At 47.8% G+C, this 24354-nt stretch overlaps 1 protein-coding gene across 4 annotated transcripts in view; it reads right to left on the bottom strand.

Annotated features, from left to right (window-relative positions):
- Marchf10 (membrane associated ring-CH-type finger 10) overlaps positions 1-24354 on the bottom strand; it is a 96702-nt gene that overhangs the window by 12069 nt on the left and 60279 nt on the right. For all 4 annotated transcript variants that reach the window (XM_037200727.1, XM_037200725.1, XM_028865149.2 and 1 more), the window contains exons 6-9: positions 23551-23703; positions 15326-16679; positions 10807-10976; positions 7471-7580 (exon numbers count right to left, since the gene is read on the bottom strand). In XM_037200727.1, coding sequence (XP_037056622.1) covers positions 7471-7580; positions 10807-10976; positions 15326-16679; positions 23551-23703 — 1787 coding nt within the window. The remainder of the gene's footprint in view (positions 1-7470; positions 7581-10806; positions 10977-15325; positions 16680-23550; positions 23704-24354) is intronic.

The following is a 24354-nucleotide window of genomic DNA, read 5'->3' as shown; positions in this document are numbered from 1 at the left end:
CACAATCCTCATAAGTCAATGCGTACTGCCTCCTTTCAGTACCATCTCTAGAGCCGCCTCCTCCAGGAAGCCTTCCCACTGCGTGTTCCTCCACTCCAGTCAAACTGCCTTACCCCTCTCTCTGCTAGAGGGTTTTCTCTCTTTGCCAGGGGTGGAGGGGCTTTCAGAGCAGACTCTCTGGCAAGAAATGGCAAAGCAACCCGCTAGCTAGAATGGCTGGGAGCGACTGGGCTTGTCAAAGCATTCAGGAAAATCATTTACTTTTTATGGCTCAATGAGGCCTGGAGGCATGCAGATGGGAAAAGACCCACCAATGTGTTCGGCAGATAATCTGAAAAGTCGCTTCTAGTAGATCACGCCTCTTCTCTGTTCCGTGGGAGGGAACCTGCCACGCGAGCCATAAATAGCCTTTGCATAATGAGCTGCTGACACGGGCGCTCTGACCAATCAGGGAGGCGTGTTGGCAGGTGACGGGGATGGCCCGCCCTTCTGTCCACTGCAGCGCTTTGTTCACAGGGGTCCAGGAACTACATTTGGAAGAGTTATTTACTGGTGACATTCTTGACCCAATGACATCTCACTCTGACTCCCATGTGGAGTCCCCTTTGTTACCGGCCTGACGGGCCTGGGGCTGCCGGGGGGTGGGGGGTGGGGGGGGGGGGGGGGGGGTGGGGACTGGGGGGGCACTAGCAGGAGGGGACATGGGACACTGTGGACAGGAGCTCTGAGAGCTTCTTTGCCTACTGGCCATTTCCCTTTTCCCCCTAGCTCCTATCTTTTGGTTTCTTTAAAATGAACTAATTATTGTACACATGGGTGTGCATGTGTGTGCGTGATGTGTCTGTGTGTACGTGTGCATGTGCATGTCATGGCTCTGTGGAGTCAGTTCTCTCTTCGCACCTTTGTGCGAGTCCAGAGGTGGACCTGAGGTAGCTCGGCTTGAGAGACAAGCACCTTTGCTAGATGGGCCGGCCAGCCTGCCCTTCCTTTGCTTAACCGTCCTGTGGTCCCGAGATGCGCTCTGATGCCAAGTGTCGGCATCTAGAAGCTGGTGCCTGCCTGGTGTTTCATGCAGCCCTTCAGTGTGTTCCAGAGAAGCCAGCCCCTGGGTCTTAAGGTGATTAGGACATCTGTCCTTGGCTGAGATGAAGCAAGGTCATGCCTGAGCTACAGAGAAAAGCCTGCCAGAGGCCACCGAGACCCTCCTGTGTGCCAGAGCAAACACGGCAGTGGCGAATCCCTGGGAGACCACGGGCGGGCGCGGTTCTGGAAGTGCTGCAGGTGGGATGGCAGCCCGGGGCCATCCGACACTGTGACTTTAGGTAAACAGTTTTAACTGTGCAGTGCCAGGGTGACTCCAGTTCATAAAAGGGGACAGGTAACCTCAGTTCCGCCAGTTTCCTGCAGGCAGTATGTAAATTGAGCTAACACAGGTGGCCTGGATATTTTGCAAAACAAATAATATCCTGCAGGAGGCAAGAGCTGAAAGTGAGATTTTTACCAACCCTGTGCCTGAGGTCTGTGGACAACCCTTTTGCACCTGGACTCCTGGTGTCTGGCCCAGTGCCTGGGGCACAGTGGGTGCTGGGTAAGCATAGGCACAGGGGAACCAGGAGTCAAACCTGGGCTCTTCCATGGCCTTTGTTCTGACCTTCCTATGCTATATCACTGCTCACTTATGACCCTCATTAGAGGGCAGTGGCGTTGGTCTCGGGTACTCTCATATATCCCAGCACTCTGTGGGGCATACAGTAGGTGCTCAATAAAAGCTCTGAACGTAACCTTTTATATTATGTTTCCTATTATGGATGTTTCCCCACAATTGAAAACAAGTGACACCTGTCTCCCTTCCAGGCCTGGGAATCAGCATTTGAAACAGAAGAAAGTCTTGCAGCTGAAGGTTACAAGCTGCCATCTGGGGTAGTAAGCCTTGGGGGATTTTTGCGTGATTTCGTGGTTGTTGTTTATGTGGGACAGAGTCTGTGTGGCCCAGGCTGGTTTCAAACCTGCTGCGTAGCTGACAGAATGTTTGCAGAAAAAGGTCTGGATATAAGCTAATGATATAAGAATCAAACTGAGTCCCCTCTAAGGGAGACATTTGGGTTAACAATGACTTTATAGTTTGAAAATTAAGTGCTTTGCAATCGTGTTTCTTCATTTTCTTTTGGGTCATGTTAGAAGAGAGGGCGGCTTTACATTATAAAGCTAATGCTGGGACAATTCATGTAACAAATATTTATTGACTGCTTATTTTATAATAACGAATATTATTGACTGCTTCTAGATCAGAACCATGCATTACAATACAAATCAAGGCACACATGCAAACCACATATGTAATTTAAAAAATTATAGCGTCATGTGAAAGTTTTAAAAATCAGTGAAATTAATATGAACAAGTATTTTATTAACCCAGTATATCTAGAACATTATTTCAGTGTATAATTATTGCTCTATGTCGCTTAAGCACAGGGGACACATTCTGGGAAATGTGTTGCTAGGCAATTTCGTTTGTGACCATCAGAGTGTACTTACACAAACCTAGATGGCATAGCCTGCTAAACACTGAGGCCTCATGGAATGTGGCATCCACAGGCGCCAATCTAGTTTCCGCTGAAAGGGCATGAAGCAGCCTGGGGGCTGTAACCCAAAATTATCAACATGGCATTTATTTATTTATTATTTATTTATTTATTTATTTATTTATTTATTTATTTATTTACTCGCTCAGTAGAGTATGTATGGGAGAGTGTGTGCCACGGCGCACAGGAGGATAGCAGAGACAACTTTTGGAAGTCCATTATCTCCTTCCCTACGCGGGCCTGGGGATTGAACTCAGATTGCCAGGCTTGTGAGATTGCCAGCACCTTTACTCAGTGAGACATCTCACTGGCTCTGGGGGACGTTGGTTTTTTTGTTTGGTTGGTTTTGGTTTTGGTTTTGGTATTAATTCTTTAAGAAAGTCTACATTTTGCTTCCAGTTATGAAGAAGAATTTTGCAGGGTGTAGATTTCTAGGCTAGCTGGCTTCTTAAGCACTTCATTCCATTCTGCTGTGGACAACTGATCGATAAATAAAGTGCTGATTGGCCAGTAGCCAGGCAGAAAGTGTAAGCGGGACAAGGAGAGAGGAGAATTCTGGGAAGTAGAAGGCTGAGGCAGGAGAGGTGCCGCAGCCGCCGCCATGAGAAGCAGATGTTAAGAGACTGGTAAGCCACGAGCCACGTGGCAACTTATAGATTAATAGAAATGGGTTAATTTAAGATATAAGAACAGTTAGCAAGAAGCCTGCCATGGCCATACAGTTTATAAGCAATATAAGTCTCTGTGTGTTTACTTGGTTGGGTCTGAGCGGCTAGGACTGGCGAGTGACAGAGATTTGTCCTGACCGTGGGCCAGGCAGGAAAACTCTAGCTACACCACTCTTATGTGTTTTCTGAGGTGTTAATATAAGGCTTATCTTTGCTTTTTAAATTAAAAAAAATGATTTATTTTTATTTTACATGTTTTAGTTAGGGTTTCTATTGCTGTCAAGAGACATCATGGCCACAACAACTCTTATAAAGGAAAACATTTAGTGGGGGGCTTACAGTTTCAGAGGTTTAGTCCATTATCATCATGGCAGGACATGGTGGCATGTGGGTGGACATGGCGGCATGCAGGTAGACATGGCACTGGAGCTGAGAGTCCTTACATCTTGACTCATAGGCAAAAGGAAGTGGTCTGAGACACTGGGCGTGGCTTGAGCATTTTGAGGATCTCAAAGCCCACCTCCTCAATGACACACTTCCTCCAATAAGACCACACCTACTCCAACAAGGCCACACCTCCTAATAGTGCCATTTTCTTTTAAACCATCAAACGTGTACTGGTATTTTACCTGCATAGATGTCTGTGTGAGGGTGTCAGATTCCCTGGAACTGCAGTTATAGACAGTGCTAAACTGCCACCATGGGAATTGAACCCAGGTCCTCTAGAAGAACAGTCAGTGCTTTTAACCACTGAGCCATCTTTCTAGCTTCTGCTTTTTTGTTTGTTTGTTTTTGTTTTTGTTTTTGGAGACAGGGTTTCTCTGTGTAGTTTTGGTGCCTATCCTGGATCTCGCTCTGTAGACCAGACTGGCCTCGAACTCACAGAGATTCTCCTGGCTCTGCCTCCCTAGTGCTGAGATTAAAGGCGTGCTCCGCCGCTGCCGCTGCCACCACCACCACCACTGCCTGGTTCAGCCTCTGCTTTTTATTTTTGTTTGTTTGTTTGTTTGTTTTTCGAGACAAGGTTTCTCAAAACCTGGATTAAAGGCATGTGCCACCACTGCCCAGCTGCTTTTTAAATTTTTAAAGACAGATTTATGTGTATGAATGTTTTGCCTACATGTATCTATGTATACTACATATATGACATGCCCATGGTAGCCTGAATTGGAGCCAGAATTGCAGACAAAGGTGCTGGGGAAGTGAAGCCTTCAGGCAGTGGGACCTAGGGGGTCTTCAGGCCACTCTGTGTGCGCATGCTCTTGAAGGAAAATGCTGAGTACTAGCGCCCTCTTTTTCCCTCTGCTTCTTGGCTCCAAAGGTGATCAGTTTGCTCTCCCACACTTCTGCAGCACACTTTCACCAGAGGCCAAAAGTAACGCACTCAACCTTAGACCACAACCTCCGGAGCCAGGAGCCAAAACAAAGCTTCCTTATAGGGATGGAAGCTGGCTCACATACCCACTGTGAAGTCAGAAGGTGGAGACCTTATCTGGGGAGGGGACGGGTCAGGGTATGCAGGAGTCTCTGCTACCTTCACAGCCAGCAGAGTGACTAGACTCGGGAGGTCGGTTCAAGACAACTCAGTAGCCGGTATTGTTTGTAACTTCTGGAGTCTGACCCCCAGTGGTTTATTTTGTAGGCATATTTAAGCACAGCACAATTTGGTGAAACATTGTCTGGTGATGATTAACTCAATCCTGCATGCCTCAAAGCATACATGAATCTCCTTGAGGAACAAAGTAAGCTAAATATGGATCAGCCATGACTACATGGAAACTCCTTGTAAAGTCCGTAAAGACAGACTCCAAAGATTGAGATAAACAAGCTTCCCACAGGGATCTAGGGAGGGTCTGGTGCAGAAAACATCTCTAGTCACTCAGATAGTATAAAGGTCACCAGGCTAGAAAACATGTCAGCCCCAGGCTTCTGGGTGGATGACAGGCATTGCCTTCCTTCCCTTGGAGGAACAACCTTGTGTGCCAACCTTCCAGGCTCCCCTAGTGCCCATCACAAGCACAAAGACCTCTGTGACTCCTACAATGGTATGTGTGAATATGGCCCAAGAACAGTATACATGTGTGAAAATGTCATACTAAACCCCATTGTTTCTTTTTGAAAATTTTTTATTTTATGCGTATGAGTGTGTGCCTACATGTATGTCTGTGCACCACATGTATGCCTGGACTCTGCAGAGGCCAGAAGAGGAGGTCAGATCCCTTGGAACTGGAGTTACAAAAGGTTGTGGGCTGCCACGTGAAGCTGGGAATCGAACCTGGGTTCTCTTCAAGAGCAGCCAGTGCTCTTAACCACCACAGAGCCATCTCTCCAGCCGCCAACTGTTTTTTTATGCTAAGTAAAAACACTAACTTAAAAATCCACAAAAAAGTTGGAAAGCTAATCTAACCCTATTGTTTAAAGAGGGTCTTTGGAAGGGAAGAGGCTCAAATAAGGATATCAAAATGAAGACCCATGATTGCATCCTCGTGGACTTACAAAAAGGAGTGAGATCAAAACACACACACACACACACACACACACACACACACACACACGCACCCATGCAATGCACGCATGCACACGCACGCACACACACATGCTACCTGTCCCTTTTCATGTGATGCCATGTCCTGCTTCAGGATGGTCTGCCAGCAAGCAGACCATCACCAGATACAGGCCCTTGAACCTAAGAACATGTTTTACACAATAAGCTTTCTCCGTGTGTGTGTTTATGTGTGCTCAGCATGGACATCCACTGCCCTTGTTGCTCTAAGCTTGTTTTCTTAATAAAGTTGCCCAGTCTCATATATTTTTGTTATAGTATTGACAAGTAAATGAAGGAAGTTTCTATTGCTGTGATGAAACACCATGATCAAAAAGCAAGTTGGGGAGATAAGGGTTTATTTGGCTTACACACTCGTTTTGCTGTTCATTACTGAAGGAAGTCAGAACAGGAGCTCAAGCAGGACGGGAACCTGGAGGCAGGAGCCAATGCAGAGGCCATGGAGGGGAGCTGCTTACTGGCTTGCTCCTCATGGCTTGCTCAGCCTGCTTTCTTATAGAACCCGGGCCCACCAGCCTAGGGATGGCACCACCCACCATGGGCTGGGCCCTCCCCTGTTAATCACTAAGAAAATATCTTACAGCTGGATCTTATGGAGGCGTTTCCTCAATATAGGTTCTCTCCTTTCAGATGATTCTAGCTTGGGTCAAGTTGACATAAAACTAACCAGGATAGGAAGTATAAATTTAATATAAAAAATGTGCTATTTTCCTTTTTTTGTATCAAGTATTTGATTTAGTGGGTATTTACCACATACAACATGTATTGATTAGAACTAGCCACCTTCTCATTAGTCACAAGTGGCTTGTGGCTTCTCTATTGGAGAGTGTAGTTCTAAATAGGAGATTGTTTGCCTGAGAATTAAGTGATTAACTTTGCCTTGGGCATAAATCACCTTCCACCCGAGGTTAATTAACTTTTTCACATTCTCAGCAATGTAATCCAAATACCCCAGGAGAGTTTTCTCCACTTATCCCATCCCCCAGTTCCACGGGTGTTATAAAGCACACAGTAAGTGTTTGCTTCATGCTTATTAGCAGGTCCTCATTACCCAGAATACTTGATATTTAAGTTGGGGACCATTTCCCTCAAGACCTTGAGTTTATTTTCTGTTGTTGTTATTAAATTACTTAGGCAATTTTGGACATGGGGTTTGCCCAGATTTTTTTTTCTGCTTCCATAGGTTCAGTCGGCTACTCCAGCCTCCCCATTTTGTCCCTAATAGCAGGTGGATGTCAACCAGGATGGCCGAGACTTCTCAGTTTTCCAATTTAGTGACATACCTTCTCAAAGAAGTGAGCCAAATAAGACTCAAACCCAGGTCACACTTGGGCTTTTTAAAACCTTAGACCAAGGAGCTTAAGTTGCTTTCTGCTCAAACCTACTTTTTTATTTATTAAAGACTGGTTTATTTAATTTAAGTGTATGAGTGTATTATGCATGTACACATGTATGTGCCTGGTGCCCACACATGCCAGAAGGGAACATTGGGTCCCCTGGAACCGGAGTTATAGATAGTTGCGAACCATTATATGGGTGCTGGAAATCAAACCCAGATCCTCTTGAAGAGCAGCAAGTGTTCTTAACCACTGAGCCATCTTCTCTAGGCCCCCTGCCTACTCTAGACCAGGAAGAAGGTGGCAGTGATATGTCTTACCCGGGATTGATGGTGCTTGTGGTAGAATTCAGTCATGTTGAAGTCATCCAGGTCGACCAGCAGGCCTTGTTTACACATCTCACAGGTCTTCACAGTACCTAGATCTGCTCCTGGAATCAAAAGAAAGAATCATATGTAAGAAAGTATAGTTCAGAAGTTCTCTACACACACACACACACACACACACACACACACACACACACACACACACACACGCGCGCGCGCGCACACACACACACACACACATTTTTTAAAAGTCGTGTATTTTGTGTATTTGAGTGCTCTGTCTTTATGCATCCCAAAAGAGAGAATCAGATCCTATTACAGATGGTTGTGAGCTACCATGTGGTTGCTGGGAATTGAACTCAGGACCTCTGGAAAAGTAGCCAAGTGCTCTTACCACTGAGCCATCTCTCCAACTATCTCTCCACGCCCCTCCCCCCTGCCTACTTTTGTTATATACAACTCTGAGTCTGTGCTGGTACTTTGGACAGGAGATATTTTGAGACTGAACTTGTGTGTGTTATGAATTCCAAGCTTCAGTGATTTTTCCTAGTCAGTCATCTTCTGGAGAAAATGACCTTGAATCTGAGCTCTGAACATCTTTTTCCCTTTGTGGTCATTTATTATTTGAGCTTCAGGCAGGTGAAATCTCCATGGCTTTCAAATGACAGGTCTTGTTTCTATCTAAATATGTAAACATAATGGGTCATAAAATTGGAATTGCTACCCGGAAAGAAGTCTCTCTCTAACACAGACCTTTGCAGGAGGAGTGACCGTTGGACCTATGGTCTCCCCCATCCCTTGCAGACCTAACAGTTCTGCAATAAATAAACCAGTACCAAATCCACAGAAGATGCTATCCTCAGCCAATGGCTCTGGCTACCAGATCTCCCTTTGCTCCCACCCGAGGAAAGGGAGAGGCTCCGGTGTGGAGCCCAGGCACAGCAGTGTCTGGGTTCGGCGCCTTTGGGGAGAAGAATAGAAGGATCCCTGTACTGCTGTCCTTATGTTTGCTCTGCCTGTGCCCAGTTTGTCCTGCTTTCCCAAGGCAAAAGCAGGAGCTGCAGAACCATGGCTGTTCTGTGGAAATCACACACACACACACACACACACACACACACACACACACACACACACACTATAGCTGCAGCATCTAGGAAACATATCGGTTACCTGCATCTAGTTAATGACCAGAACTTTGCAGGCTCATACCCCAGGTCTCGCTTTCTAGTGTGGATATGAAGAAATAGTAAATCACAGAGACTGTTAAAGGCAGGGTGAACAGTTCATTTCCCCTTCTGCAGTGTGTTTGCCTCCATCCTCTCCCTCCCTCTCTCCCACCTCCTCCCTCCCTCCCTCTCTCTCTTTACATCATCAGCAATGGTATTGGTGACTGGACATGTGTCTTCCATTCTAATCCTGCTGAACATGTTCAAGCTCCCAAAATAGCATCGTGTTTAACTTGTTTCTTTTTCCTTTCTTTTTGGCCTGTGCTAAATGTTTAATTGGCTTGAATTTCTAGTAAGAGAAAGCCTTGGCATGGCTGTTGTGGAATTTGATCCTCTAAGCGACAAGGCCACATGGTCAGCAGATTAGCTGGGCCTGCTTGCTGAGAGTCCATCACAATAGCCAGGGCCTGTGGTCTGTTGACAAGGAGAGTCACTGGGCCCTCCCTGAGTTTCCAGGCCCTCCTCCCAACCATGTGTATGCAGTTCTGCCCCAGCTGCATGTGGCTTGAGGGGCTAGAGAGGTCCTAGAGTATCCAGGTTGGGGGAGGGAAATTGAAGAGGGGTTCCATTTATGTGGCTATGGGTGGAGACTTTCCAGAGCAGCTGCTTTGGGGTCCCCCCACGATCCTGCAAATAACTCCTTCATGCTCTGTGACTAGGCCCAATAAACTCATTGGTTCTCCAGGTTAAGCTTTGGTGGAATCATACTTTGTCATTGGGGACTTATGAAGAGGTAGACATTGTTTGCATCTCCCCAGGGAAGGAGTAGGCATGGCTGTGGCAGAGTCGTTAGCAACCAGTGTACTCTCCCCCAATTTGGATTGAGTTCTCTGCTTGTGGATATGGATTTATGCATTTGGGGATTGATTCTGTATTTCTCGTGGGAGGAAAGATGCACCCGTGGAGAGACAGAGAGTCAGTTAATATGATTACCCTGATGACATGCTATGGTGAGGGCACAGGGGTACAGCCCGTGGGGGCAGGGTAAAGCTCTAGATCTGCTAAGGAGTACCAGTTCCAGGGAGGGTGGGCTGAAAGACACAGTGGCCATTTTCTACTTGATGGCTATGATGGAGTCCTTTTCAGCTGACCTCCCCCAGCCTAGACAGTCTAGCTCCTCCCTCATGAAAGGCACTCGCCACCAAGAACATTGTAGGCAACCTCCCACGTGTCTGTACTTAGGTTGTCACTTCCTGGGAGAACTGAGAGGGGGTTTCACGCCCAGCTACGAGATCAGTCTGACAAAGCTGCCGCATTCGAAGCCCTTTGATGTAATCTAGAAAATCAGAGTGACGCGCTACTTACCCCTCTGGCAAGCAGGCAGCTTTGCTTGAGCTCTTTGTAAAAAAAAGATTTTTATTTATGAGCATGGGTACGCACACACGTGTGTGAGTACCTACAGAGGCCACAAGGGGGCATCACATTCCCCAGAGCTGGAGTTACAGGAGGCTGTGAGCTGCCCGATGTGGGTTAGGAACTGAACTTTGGTTCTCTGCAAGAGTAACAAGTGCTCTTAACCACCCAGTCATCTCCCTAGCCCCCACTGGGTTCTTAAGTGACAGCCCCACCCCCACCCTGCAAAGGAAGTAGACTTCTGTTGTATTTGTGGGGGGTCTCTCATGATGGACCTTTTGGTGCTACTAACTGGACAGGGCTACCATATGTTTGCTGAGGGGTTATTGGCAGCCACGTCATCTCCTTTCCTCCTAGGAGATGAGCTTATCATCTTGTCCAAGCCTCCAGTGGGAGGAGAATTTGTTTCCAAGTTTGTCTCAGATTTAAACACACACACACACACACACACACACACACACACACACACACACACATATGCGCGCGCGCGCACACACACACACACGCACGCACGCATGCACACACACACACACACACGCACGCATGCGCACACACACAGACACATGCACGCGCGCGCGCACACACACACATACACACACACACCCCACATCCGTTTACCCTCCCATCACAGCACTGGACATTTCCCTGACAGTGGGCTGCTGGCTGCTGACGAGGCTCCCAGGCCCACACGGTGGCATCTCAGATTCATTACAGGCCGCAGCACGCCAGCCTCTCCTCCTTCTCCACCTACCTGATGTTATTTTCACTTTCAGCCACTTCTTCAGGCACTCTTGATGAACGAACTTCAGGCTGCCCACACAACCGCAGGGCTCCAGGAGGGGGTTGGTTGGGGAACCCCCGGCCATCAGACAGATTCGACACAAGTCTCCCTCCTCCTCATCCGAGTCCTCCTCCAGGAGACTAAACAGAAAACAAGGCCTCGTGACCAGAGTCCCCACATTCATTGTTTCTACAAATACCATTTCCCAACGTATTCATGGGAGGAGGGGGAAGGAACAACCCCCCCATGCCTTGTCTGCCTGGGCTCCTGACCCTGTGGGGACTCTCCAGATGGAGTGACTGATCATTGATGTAGTCACTGTAAGTGTGAGCTCCGTGGGAGGCGGGGGGCAAATCAAGGAGTGTGTATCAAGATGTAACTCAGTGGTCAAGTGTCTGTCTGGCATGCGGGAGGTCATGGTTTGAATTCTCATAAGTCCAACGTGGCGGTGGTGGGGTGGGGTGAGGGATTAGGCCGAGAGAGCCTTTCTCTTTGCCTTAGTCACCCTGAGGAAGCTGTCTGTGTAAGCTGGTAAACTACAGGAGCCATAGTCAGAGCTCCTGGGTTCAAAACTGGCCTCGGAAGCTTTTGAGCTATGTTCAGAAACACAAACTAGAACTGAAAAAAGAAAAAAGCCCATATCATTAATCTCTATGTCAACCTCTCCACCTCCCTAATGCTATGACCCTTTAATACGCAGTTCCTCATGTTGTGGTAAATCCCCAAACACAAAATTATTTCATTGCTACTTCCTAACTGTAATTTTGCCACTGTTATGAATCTTTATAAATATCTGATATGTGACCCCAAAAGGGTTGTGACCCACAGATTGAGAACTGTTGCTCTATGCTGTATAAACTAAGAATATAAAAGAAAATAATTACGAACACTCGAGTGATCTTTGTGTGGCAGCAAATGCAGGAGCTGGAGGGGACGATATCCCAAGGTTTGATTATGTGTGCATTCGTGTATGTGTGTATGTGCCCACGTGTGTGTACATATGTGCATGTGGGGGCCAGAGGTTGATGCTGGGTGTCCTTCTCTATTACTCTCCCCAACCCCCAGATAGGGTCTCACTGTGTATCTTGGCTGGCCTGGAACTTGCGACATAAACCAGCTGGGTCTTAAACTCACAGATTGGCCTGAGTCTACCTCCTGAGTGCTGGGATGAGATGCGTGTGCCACCATGCTGTGCTGCCCCACCTTAATTTTTCAGCCAGGGTCTCTCACTGACCCTAGAGCTCACTGATTGGCAAGACCAGCTGGCCAGTGAGTCCCAAGGATTCTCCTGTCTCAGCCTGGATTTTTCCGTGGATGCTGGGCACCCAAACTCAGACCCTCATAAGACCACAGCGAGCACTGTACCAACTGAGCTGCCTCCCTGGCACCTGGAACTTTCCTGAAATGATGGTATAGTGCACATTATGAACCTGAGGCATGTGTGTTCCCTTTGATGAGCAGGTGTGTGTTTCTAGATGCTATTATAGGCAAAGCAAGTGAGGTCATGCTCCGAAAGGAGACTTCATCAAAAGGCAATAAACATTTAATATAGAACCAGTCATCCTTTAAAAATTGATACAATACTGTAAGATTTAAAACAGCATTAAAAATATAGGGTTTGAAAGGAGAGGAATGAAAATGTTAGTCCCAGTCAAAATTGTTTTCTACATAGAAAACCAAAACAATCTACAGACAAAGTACTGTACACAATAAGAGAGTTTAACAAAACACAGAGAAAATAAAAATTATAGTCAATTGCATTTCTATACATGAGACACAAAGAGTTAGAATTGAAAATATCATTTCAATAGCAAACAACAGCAAATGAAAGAAGTAGAGATGAATCGAAGGGCTTTTGCAGAGAAAATGATAGCAGTGCATCAGGACACAGAGGAGAGAGATGCCATGCAAACCTAGAGTCAGCGTTTCAGAGCTGTCAGCCTTGGCACATAGGGCCAGTGTGATTCCAATGAAAGAGCCCCAGCCGGCAGCCCCTGAAGAGTGTAGTCAAGGACTCTCTGGAGAACCTGGGGAGGAGGGCTGTACCCTGACTGTCCTTTCTCACAGCCTCCGAGTGCTGCAGACACCAGAGTGTGACGACACCAGGTCAGGGAAAGACAGACAAGACTAACAGCAGAGACCCCTTCACACAGATGGGTTCGCTCAGTATCTGGAGAGCACAGGATGCATGACCCAGGTGGCCGTGTGACCAGCAGGGACCATCTTTGCCAATCTACACCAGAAGGACAACTACTTACTGTTGGGGGGGGGGGATCCCACAAATGCCCAGCATTTGGGAGGCAGAGGCAAGCAGATACCTTATGAGTTTGAGGTCAGCCTGATCTACAGAGTGAGTTCCAGGACAGCCAGGCAGGGCTGCATGGTCAGATGCTATCTCAAAATAAATAGATAAACAAATCTTCATTTGCAAACATTTCCTAAAGTAGACATTTTTGAAAAGATAAATATTAAGATTTGTTATATACAGAAAAAGAGAGCACTGAAAAACAAAAGACCCCGTGGATGATAGCTGTTTAATGCAGAGGCCCATGCCTAGAAGCGCTTGCATTTTAAAAGAAACTAATTTGAATCCAAAGACATTATGTTAGGATGGTTGGAGTCCAGATATCTGACAAGTATAACTGAAGCCTCATTTCGGGGTTGGTGGAGATGGGTGGGTGTGAGGACTCCTGGTCTTGACCATGGATTGTCTTCTTGTAGCTTGTTTAACTATGAGAAGACACCGACAACTAGGAAGCTCTCACATAGCAGGATAGGGGTGGAGCTGCCTGTGAACCCAGCAGGGAAGTTGTGGCGAGTTAGACCAGCAGGAACGGGAGGGCTCTGAGTTAGTGAGATAATCAGCCTCAACACGTAAAGGAGCGTGACTGAAGACACCCCGATGTCAAGTGCGGGCCTCTACATGGTCACTCACACACAGGCAGGCACACACGTGTGCGTGTACACACATATGTGCACACACACAGAGGCATGCATGCACACACATATGAAACAAAGAAAAGCAAGCTCTTTTTTCTGAAGAGGAGTGTATACAGTCTGTTTTATTCCCCCTTTTCCATTTTTAACTCATTGTGGTGAAAATTTCCTGCTTCCAAATGGACACCAGTAGGGTAATTAATGGCCCGGAGGAGCCATACTAAGGTGTACAAAGAAGGCTCATGATCTAAGAATCAATTTCCAGATCCTTAAGCCAAGATTTGGGCACGGTAAACACCTGTCATAAAAAGAGATGGCAGAATTCTGACCGTTTAATGAAGGCTTTAAAAAGTATCCAGTTTCATAGCTGTGGAATATCCCAAACTCACCTCAGAAGGGAAAGATCAAAGAAAAGGGCGATTCAAAAAGGGATCTTGTTTTTCTCTCTCATGCACGAGAGAGAGAGAGAGAGAGAGAGAGAGAGAGAGAGAGAGAGAGAGAGAGAGAGAGTGCACACTTAAAATGGAGGCAGTGGTTGCTCCAGCCCCACCCTTTGGAGAACTGGGGTAACTATGGTAACTGTTTGGGAACGGTCTTTTGGCTTGGAAGGTTTAAATCCTAGAACTGTTGGTTGGATTTGCAGTGAGCCTCAAGAGGGAGAGCTGTGAACTTCAAGAGCTGGTGGTTCCTTCTCTGGGGAGTTAGCAACCTTTTCAGAAAAAAAAAAAAAGATCCTAGCTAATTGCTGGGGAGAAGAAGGGAGCCTGTGTTACCAGGTGTCCCTGTGTCCCTGGAAATCGGCCTTTCTAGTTTTTCTCCTTATTTTTTTTCATTTTAAAAAACATTTACTCTGTGCGTGTGTGGGTTCATGCGTGCCTCTCTCTCTCCTCTCTCCTCTCTCTCTCTCTCTCTCTCTCTCTCTCTCTCTCTCTCTCTCTCTCTCTGTGTGTGTGTGTGTGTGTGTGTGTGTGTGTCTGGCAACGGGAACAGGGAGGTCAGAGAATCAGTTCTCTCTTTCCACTGTGGGGGTCCTGGGGACGAACTCAGCTCCTAAGACTGTCTGTCACCTTTACCTACGGGGCCATGTGGCCAGACCTTGCTCTTTTTTTCCTTGGCTTTTCGAGACAGGGTTTCTTTGTGTAGCTTTGGAGCCTGTCCTGGAACTCCCTATGTAGACCAAGCTGGCCTTGAACTCACAGTGATCCACCAGCCTCTGCCTCCAGAGTGCCGGGATCAAAGGCGTGTGCCACCACCGCCCGGCTTTGGGTGCCCTTCTTATAGTATTCAAGGAAAAAGACACTTTGGGGATATATGGATAAAACTGAGTGGGATTGCCAAACTCCTCTTTGTACATACATATCTTTTAAGGGTAATGAAAGGGACGATTTTCTCAAAAACGAGCAGTCTCATTAGCATGTCAAGGAAGAACATGCCTGTGATTTAAAATCCCCACATTTCTCTACTGAAAGCAATGGTTATCTCAGCTCAGAGTTAGTAGGGGGAGGCGGAGAGTGGAAGAGGGAAGAAGTGTGTGGCTATAACAAGTCCTTACCTTTCTTGCAATTTCCTGAGTTTCTCGGGGTCTGCCTTTATTTCGGTGGTCCCCTTTTCATCCACGACATCAGAGACTCTAACGCTGGTCTCGTGATCATTTGGATTTGGAAAATCAGACAGTGCAAAGAAAGTAAAAGGTATGTTTTCTTGCAGGGACCCAGGCATATAGAAATGGCCTTGTAAATGTCTTCTTGTAGAAGAGCTGGGAGAATTTCCCAAGGTCACGCTGCTTTGAGGATTTGATACATCTTCTGCCAATAGTGGAGGCCCCTGAGCTTGGCTTGTCGAAGCCATCTCCTCCGCTCCCTGGATGTCATCACTGTGGTTTTCAGCAGTGGCCAATGGATTCCTATTTCTGATTGGTGAGAGTGGCCGGCGCGCATTGAACCTCAGGCTTTCCTCCATATCTGAAGTGGGGACTAGAATCGATGGCATGGACAAGCCTGTGGGGACATCATCTATCAGCGCAGGATGCAGCGGGGACCCATGAGTGTTATAAGATGTATTCATGGATGATCTTGGAGCTGTGGCTCTCCCAGAAAATAAGCTGTCGAACGAATTCCGAGAACCACTTAAGTAACTTTGCCAGTCTCTCTCATAATGGTAAACCGTGGGCCTGTCTCCCATAGGACAGTCACTGGATTCATCTTCAGCACAGTCTCGGATGACATCATTAGATTTGGCATCCCCTGGAAGAGCAGTCTTCTCCTCTTCTTGGTCTCCACTGGGGTCCTCTTTAGCCAGCTCCCCACATAGCCTGGTGTCTTGCGGCACCCTTTGCTCACCAGAAGGCTGCGTGGCCGCTGGCTCTGTGGTACTGCTTTTTCTTGGAGATCCAGGATTGAACTCATTCCATCTTACAAAATTTCCTCGGAGATTTTCAGCATTTTCCTGAACATTTCTGTTTTCAGTGGTGGATGTCCCAAGAAATCGGCTTCTCTTGTGGCTGGGAGGAGAACGCATCCCAACCAGCAGAAGTTCCTCTTCCATGCGGGTTTCCTCTTCTGTGTCATAGTTTTCTTGTTCATTGCTTAATGACAAGGCGGAGTAAAAATCTTCATCGTGGTACCGAAACGGTGCCCTTCTTGGTCCTAGCACGGTGGTGGGGAGGAGTGGGGCCCCCAGGGACTCACTCAGCACTTGAGAACCATTCATTGGCTGCAAGGTCTGTGAGAGGGCAGCGTGGGGTTCGTTCTGGGGACGGACACTCGGGTCTCCCTTTTTCTGTCTCTCCAGGGGCTTCCCAGCTGTTCTCATGAGCTCTGCGGATGAGGCCAAGTTTCTCTCTCGAGCTGGCCTCTTCAGCTTGGTCTCGTTTGCACACATCAGACTTTTTTGTTGGACAATTGGATCTGTGTTGAGAAGAGACAAATTCTGTTAAAAGTAGCCATGGGAAAAAGGCCCTCTCTGCCAAAGGCAGTAACAACGGATAAAACCCTGGAGAGAGAAGATCTGTGCAACCCAAGGGCAGGAATGCCAGAAGCCTGCGAGGAAAACCGCACGGTGGATTTCTCTTACTGCCTTTGCGTTCTCCTTCCTGAGGCTCACCCCTGCAGCGCTCACACCTGTGAGTTCACATGGGTGTGGGTTCACACCTGTGGTGCTCTGAATGTGGTTCAGGAGAAGGGGGTAACTATGAAGCCGCAGATTATTTCTACAGGATCCCAGTTAGACTGGTCCAGCTCCAGGCCAGCTCAGCACAGGGGAGCTAACCTTCTCTGTATTTGTTGAAAAGGAGAAATAGCAGTGTGGGAGTGACTTACATAAAACCCACTGGTCCTTTCTCATCCAAGTTGATCCCACATGTATTTATGACATCCCTACTTCACACACAGCTTTTTAAATAAAAACTCAAGGAAAGTATAGTTTCATTTTGGTAAACAGGGAAGAAGGCTCTCGAAGCTAGTGTCTGAGTGATTAAGTTCACCATTTAGTGTAAATAAAAGTTATAAATCTCCCAAGAAATTATTGTCTCTTTTTTGCCACTGGCCTCTATAACATCTGTCTGGCACAGAATCCCTGCTTCCTTATTCCAAGCTGTGAGGTGATGTCCGGCAAGTCAGTTTTTATCAGTGAGATAACTTATTCAAACTTAACTTTGTGGAGCTGAGAAGGTGGCTGGGTCTGTGGAGTACTTGCCTCACAAGCATGAGACCCGAGTTGGACCACAAGAACTCAAGTCAAATGGTTGGTGGTGGTGGCACACCGTAATCTCAGCACTGGGTGAGGAGGGACAGGACCGTCGGGAGGATCCCTGGGACTCACTGGCAAGCCAGCCTAGCCTAACCGGTGAGCTGCAGGCCGTTGAGAGACCCTGTGTCTCAAGGGAGTTGGGTGATGTTCCTGACAATGGCTGCCTCCATACACACACACACATACACACACACCCTCCTCTGTGTGCCCCTGCATACAGACGAACACACCCATTAAAAAACAAACCTCGCTCTGTACAAATAGTAAGCACTTCTTACCAAGTACGCTTCCTAGTCAAACCATACCAGCTAATCCACTCAGGGAAGCCTTGCAGTCCTATGAGGTAGATATTGCATTCACACCAAGTTCCAACAGAGGCTACCAAGGTGAGGGGAAGGTCACATGACTTGCCCAAGGTCATATTCCTATAAGTGCTGTAGGTAGTGAGCATTCGAGCCCAAGGTCGGCTAGGGCTTGCGTTCCTTACCGCTACCCTGGGCAATTCCCTGAAAACCTTCCCCGGGTTTTGCAATTTCCTCACACACAAAAAAATGAGGACCGATGGGATCTTTCGGGATGCACACATGTGGTTTTAGGGCTTTTCACCCCATGTGGGTAAAAAATTGAAAGTGCTTTTGTGATTCCACTTCTTCTTGCTCCCTACTGACATGGCTATCCCCCCACCCCACCCCCGTGTCCGTCCCTGCTCTTCTGCAGACCTGATGAAGCTCTACCGTGCTTATCGCTTAGTGCGCCTGTTGAGTGGACAGGACGCCACCGGGGCCCCAGGTTCTTGATAGCAGCTCTGCTGGAGGAGATGCAAATCCGCTGAGCAGCCGGCTCAGCTGAGGCCGAGTCGATGCTGCTGCCTTTAATTGAGGTGCCTCGCAGGGGAGCCGCGGCTCGCCTCTCTAATGTCCTAATGCTCCCTAAGCTGCCTTTATTGTTAGCTGCGTGGGACACTCAGTGACGCAGTGCGAATCTTTACTCATCAGCCCTTCCAGAAATCAGTTAAACTGTCCTACTGGGCCCCTCGTGGGTGTATAAACCCCGGCAAGAGATGTGTCAACAATTCAAGGATGCTTTGAGCCTTTGGCTATGTCTGAACAGAAATAGAGCTTGGATGCCCAATCTATTGGGCACTGGGCTGCTCCATGTTTGGGGAACTAATGTCATCTAGATACAGCCAACTGAATCCTGGCGGGTGGGCGTGTGTGTGTGTGTGTGTGTGTGTGTGTGTGTGTGTGTGTGTGTATGGAGGCCAGAGGAAAAGTTAGATGCTGTCTACACTTCTTTTTCTTAATTAATTAATTAATTAATTAATTAGAGGCAGAGTCTCCCACTTGGCCTGTAGTTCACCAAGGAGGTTAGGTGGTTACCGAGCTCCAGGGACCCGCCTGTCTCTACTTCCCCAGCCCTGGGATTAAAAGTCTGTGCCACCACACCTTACCCCCAACATGTGTTCTTGGGGGTGAACTCAGATCACATAATTGCAAGTCGAACACTTTCTGATGGACACCTCCACACCCTGTTTCTGAAGGAAGAAAAGAGATGCAAAGTCGAAGTGTAGCATCTTATCGATCATTTCACAGTTGGAATTTGAGGAGGACCCCCCCCCCCAAATTAGCCAAGAGTGCTGCTGCTCCGAGCCTCCTCCTCTCTCTGGACACACCCCTCTGTAAGATGGCGAGGAGCTGCCCTGGAGCAAAGAGCCGATTTAGCTCAGCCTTCCCAGGGGGGAGATGAGAGAGTCAGCTGGGCGGCTGGAACCTCACAGGAACCCTGAGATCATTTCACCGAAGCTGTCATGGTGTGACATGGGCCCCTGGGGCGGAAGTCTCAGCTCTGTGCCGTGTTGAAGGTCCTGAGGCTTCCTCAGACACTCCTCCTTGTCACCACAGTCTCCTTCATCTTGGGAATTCAACCAGAGCTGCACGTAAGCATGTGTGTGCATGTGCATGAGTGTGTATGTGTGAGCGCATGTGTGCGTTTTCCCTAAAGGTGTCAGTCTGTGCAAGTCTATATTTATGCTATTTGAACCCCTTTGTGTGTATGTGCGTGTGCGTGCATGTATGTGTGTGTGCGTGTGCGTGCATGTGCGTGTGTGTGAAAACTGGAGCAGACTTCAGTAGCTGTGGGCTGGGAATACTCAGTCGGTATGCCAGGGATGTGCTATTCATAGCCCCTGCCTGCCTCGTAGCTGCTGGGTGCTTCTCTGAGGCCCTGCTTTGGCTCCAGCTGTGGACTGAGTGCCTGCTGCCTCCAGGAGGTCTAGGCTCATTGAAGTGAGACTGGAAGAAGTGTTCATCTGGCCCGGAACTCTGCCTTTGGTCTTGAACTTTCTTGTGAGCCTCACCAGTGCTGCCCTGAATTCTAACAATGTATATCCCCCCCCCCAACCTTTGGTTAGAAATGTGATCCATAACTATTGGGGAAAACTCAGGAACTAGAGAGGATGAAATGGTCCAAGGCTCCCATAACCAAAAGCCCAGCTGGACGTCGCTCAGGTGCTGGCCTTCGGGCATGAGCTGCAAAGTCAAACGCCCAGGTTATCTTCACCCTGCAACAGCTCTGTGGCTCGGAGTTTGGATGCTGAGTCAAGTATGGGAGGTGGGAACGTGTGTTGTGGTTTACCACAGGCCTCAAAACTCATTTTCTATTTCTCTTCCCATACCCACCAGCTTCCTGAAGACATGAACTTGTAACCCTTATCTGGGGGCATTGTAAAGAAAAGCAAAGGCGGTTCATTGCTGTATATCAAGTGCACATTCTTTCCTTCCTTAAATATTTTCTTGTTCGTTTTCAAGAATACTATCATAATTACAGTAGGAATATGTCATGTCTTCAACTTTTTTTTCTTGCTTTGTGTATATGCATATGCTGGGTGTGTGAGTGTGTATTAGTATATATATATATATATATATATATATATATATATATATATATGCTGTGGGATGGTCTGTATGTCAAATTGCTCTGATTGGTCAATAAATAAAACACTGATTGGCCAGTGGCCAGGCAGGAAGTAGGTGGACAAGGAGAGAGGAGAATTCTGGGAAGCGAAAGGCTGAGGCGGAGAGACACAGCCAGCCGCCGCCATGACCAGCAGCATGTGAAGACGCTGGTAAGCCACCAGCCACGTGGCAAGGTATAGATTTATGGAAATGGATCAATTTAAGCTATAAGAACAGTTAGCAAGAAGCCTGCCACGGCCATACAGTTTGTAAGCAATATAAGTCTCTGTGTTTACTTGGTTGGGTCTGAGCGGCTGTGGGACTGGCGGGTGACAGAGATTTGTCCTGACTGTGGGCAAGGCAGGAAAACTCTAGCTACATATATGTGGCAATATACATATTTCTATCTATATATCTATCTCTCTCTCTATATATATGTGTGTGTGTGTGCACTTGTGCATGAGTGTGCATGTGTGTGTAGAGGTCAGAAGTCTATATTGGGTGTCTTTTTCAATTGGCTCTCAACTTTATTTGTTAAAAACAGTGTCTGTGGTGGTTTGAATGAGAACGGCCTCCGTAGGCTCGTGTATTTGAATGTTTGGTTCCCAGTTGGTGGACTGTTTAGGAAGGATTAGGAGGTGTGGCCTTGTTGGAGAGGTGTGTCACTGTGGGTGGCTGACTGCAGGCCCAGTCTCCTTCTGCTGAGTGCTTGTGGATCAGACGTATGTTCTCAGCTACTGCTCCAGAGCCATGCCTACCTGCCTGCTGCCATGGCCGCCACCGTGATGGTCATGCACTCACCCTCTGAAACTGTAAGCCAGCCCCTGCGTAAATGCTCTCTTTCATGCACTGAGCCTTCTCTTCAGCCCCTAACTGCTTTCTTTTATGAGTTGTCATGGTCATGGTGTTTCAACACTGCAAAAGAATAGTAACTGGGATCTCATTGATTTGGCTAGACTAGGTGCCAGCAAGCTCCAGGGACCTGCCTGTCTCTGCTGTCCCCACCCCACCTCCTCCCCAGTGCTGAGATCACACACAGACGCCACTCCACCTAGAATTTTATGTGGGTTCTGAGGGATAGAACTCAGGTCATCATGAAACAAGCACTTTACCATATACCCCCCCCCCACACACACACACGCACACGCACATGCACATGTACTCATACATTTTCTTTTCTCATTTTGAGGCCTTGTAGCAAAGGTCACACTGTGGTGAACAGCCTTGCTCACTAATCTTGGACAACATGTCTTCTTTTTATTAGAATAGATTGATGAGAGTGGAATTGCCAGGCTGGGAGGGATGACCCTTCCAGAGGCTGACGACACATGTTGCCAAATTCCTTTGCAGACAGGCTGCACCACACTGCCCTGCAGATAGGACAGGAAGGCATCTCTGTCACAGCAGGGTCACCAGCCATCTGTGTCACCAGCATCTGGCACAACAGGGCCCAGGAAGGCTTAGTATTACTTCCCTGCCAGGATCAACGATTATTCTAGAACCTTAGCCAATCTGGTAGGCTCAATTTAACTCACAGGTGAATTTACATTTATTGAGGCTGCACTTAAAATGTGTTTATTAGCGGACTCATGGGAAATTGGGACTCATGGGAAATTGTCCGTTATGCCCCTCCCCATTTCCATTATGTGTTCACATGGGAGGTTTTTTTTTGTTGTTTTTTGTTTTTTGTTTTTTTTTTAAACTTGATTTCTCAGAGCTTCTGTGTATTGCCTTGGTCACACTTGTCCCAAACCTCTCCCCAGGGGTTCAAGTCACTGGCTCATATTCCAGTTTATGTAAGAAAGTGAGAAAAGGAACTAAGTAGACAGTGTAATTGGGGTATAATATAATAGTGAGGAAGAGGAAGGCTCCACTATAATAGAAAGCTGGACCAAGTCCCCTGTGGACCCCCACATAAAGGAACACACACCCTGGGTATGGCTGGAGGCTTAGATAAACTCGACGCTCCACGCGCAGAGGAGCTCACTGGCATGGACAATGGCCGTCGGGGAGAGGGCAGGTAGAGCTAGTGACCATTTTGTGCCTTCTCTACGGGCCGGGCCTACTGTGTGTCCGACACTTGTCTCTCTCATGTCACTTGTCATTGTGACAAGGCAGTAAGGAAGGTTCTTCACCTGAATTTTAAGACGAGAGAGCTGGAGTCTGGAGCTGCTGTGTGACCACCGGACCCCACTGTGAGGAGGAGGAGGAGGAGGAGGAGGAGGAGGAGGGAGTTAGAGTTTTAGACTGGCAGTCTGCTCTGAGGCTTCTGCCCTTCCCTCCTGGAGGCACTGTCCCTGGGCCCCTGAGGACATGTCGTCGTCATTCCAGGCTCATCTGAACTCTGGCCGCCCCAGCACCCCGGTTCTTCTCTAAGTGTTCATCGCCATGTTTACACGCATCTCATTTAAATAGGAAGGCTGCTGTATTCGGTCAATAACCAGGCGTGATGCCCATGGCTTCTCTCACGGAAGGCTGGCACCGCTGCAGGAGAGGGTGGCAGGGTCAGCTGACTGCCTGGTGTGGGCCTTTGATGCCAGCTCAGGCCTGAAACTCGGAGAGGACGGCTCCACTGAGCTACTGCTTTGAAATGAAGCCGACTTTCATTCTGCAGCTATTTCTTACACATTAAAAGATCTTGCTGGTGTGGTTGCTCTGGATCACAAGTGAAAAGCTCCCCGAGGGAGGTGATCAGTCTGCCACCCATGGACATCAGTCCTCCTCTCCTGATGGATGCGTGGGCGCTATAGCCAGGTGGCACCTCCCCAGGACTGCAGGCTGGGTCTGTGCCCCTCCCCCTCAGCCCCCAGTCCATGCAAAACCTTGTAGTCATTCTCATGGCGTAATGGGAGAGAGAAAGAAAAGATCAACTCCGCCCATTCCTTTTCCCACCAGCCTCTCTTGGAGAAAATAAACCTGTTATTAAATAGTTTACTTTTTGAACCTTTCAAGGGTTTCATTTACAGGTAACTCCCCATCACATAAAGGCAAAGATGGCTAAAAGTCACAGTAATCCACAAGGCACTAGCACACGTCAGTCCTCCCCAAGGACCGAGGTGGCAGCCACCGTCCTTACCTACGCCCAGGGGCGCCGGGGCCTTTGCTGACAGCTGTAACTTCTGCCTGCTTCTCTCCCCAGATGCTCTGGAGCTGTGCATTTCCGGACTGACTGTCAATCTCCCCAGGTTGGGCCTCCTCTTCCTTGATAAAATCTTTGGTGCCTGCGCCACTGAAAGGTGCAAAAGCTTTTCAATAACTATATATATATATATTTAATAGGAAAATAGTTTCTGTCTAAAAACGTATCATCAAAGAAGGTAGAAGGTGGTGTACACGTGGGGGAGGGGAGAGGGAATTAAAAGCAGCAAGCCAAGAGGTCAGAGGGGAGAAGGGCTTGAGATCTAGTTTGACCCCTTTGTAGCCACGAAAGCTTGGGCACACCTCTCCAAGGCTCAGTTTTCCTACCCATAATATGGGAATCGTATGACTACTTTGTAAGGCTTCATAAGCACCTTGATTCCTGCAGTGGGGGTGGGGATGGGGTGGGGATGGGGGTGCAAGGGATCTTTCACCATATTAAAAAAAAAAGACTTATGTGTATGAGTATGTGTCTTTGCGGCACCCATGGAGGTCAGAATAAGGTGTCAGATGCCCTGGAACTGGTGTGATAGGGTGGTTGTGAGCCATTTGATGTGGACCTGGGAACAGAACTTGTGTCCTCTGGGAGATCAAGTGCTCTGAAAACAGCCATCTCTCTGGCTCCTCTCCCTTTTTACTGTGAAGTTATATCTCCATATCCATAAGTGATGCTATTAAAAAAAAGCGCTGTGTACCTGAGAGGGGGACACCATGCTATGCCCCCCCAGTACTCACCAGGGTT

The sequence above is a fragment of the Peromyscus leucopus genome, chromosome 8b (assembly GCF_004664715.2).
Source record: "Peromyscus leucopus breed LL Stock chromosome 8b, UCI_PerLeu_2.1, whole genome shotgun sequence".
In the NCBI taxonomy this organism is placed as follows: Eukaryota; Metazoa; Chordata; class Mammalia; order Rodentia; family Cricetidae; genus Peromyscus; species Peromyscus leucopus.
The sequence above is the reverse complement of the archived record's forward strand: the minus strand, read 5'-3'. Positions and strand labels throughout refer to the sequence as shown.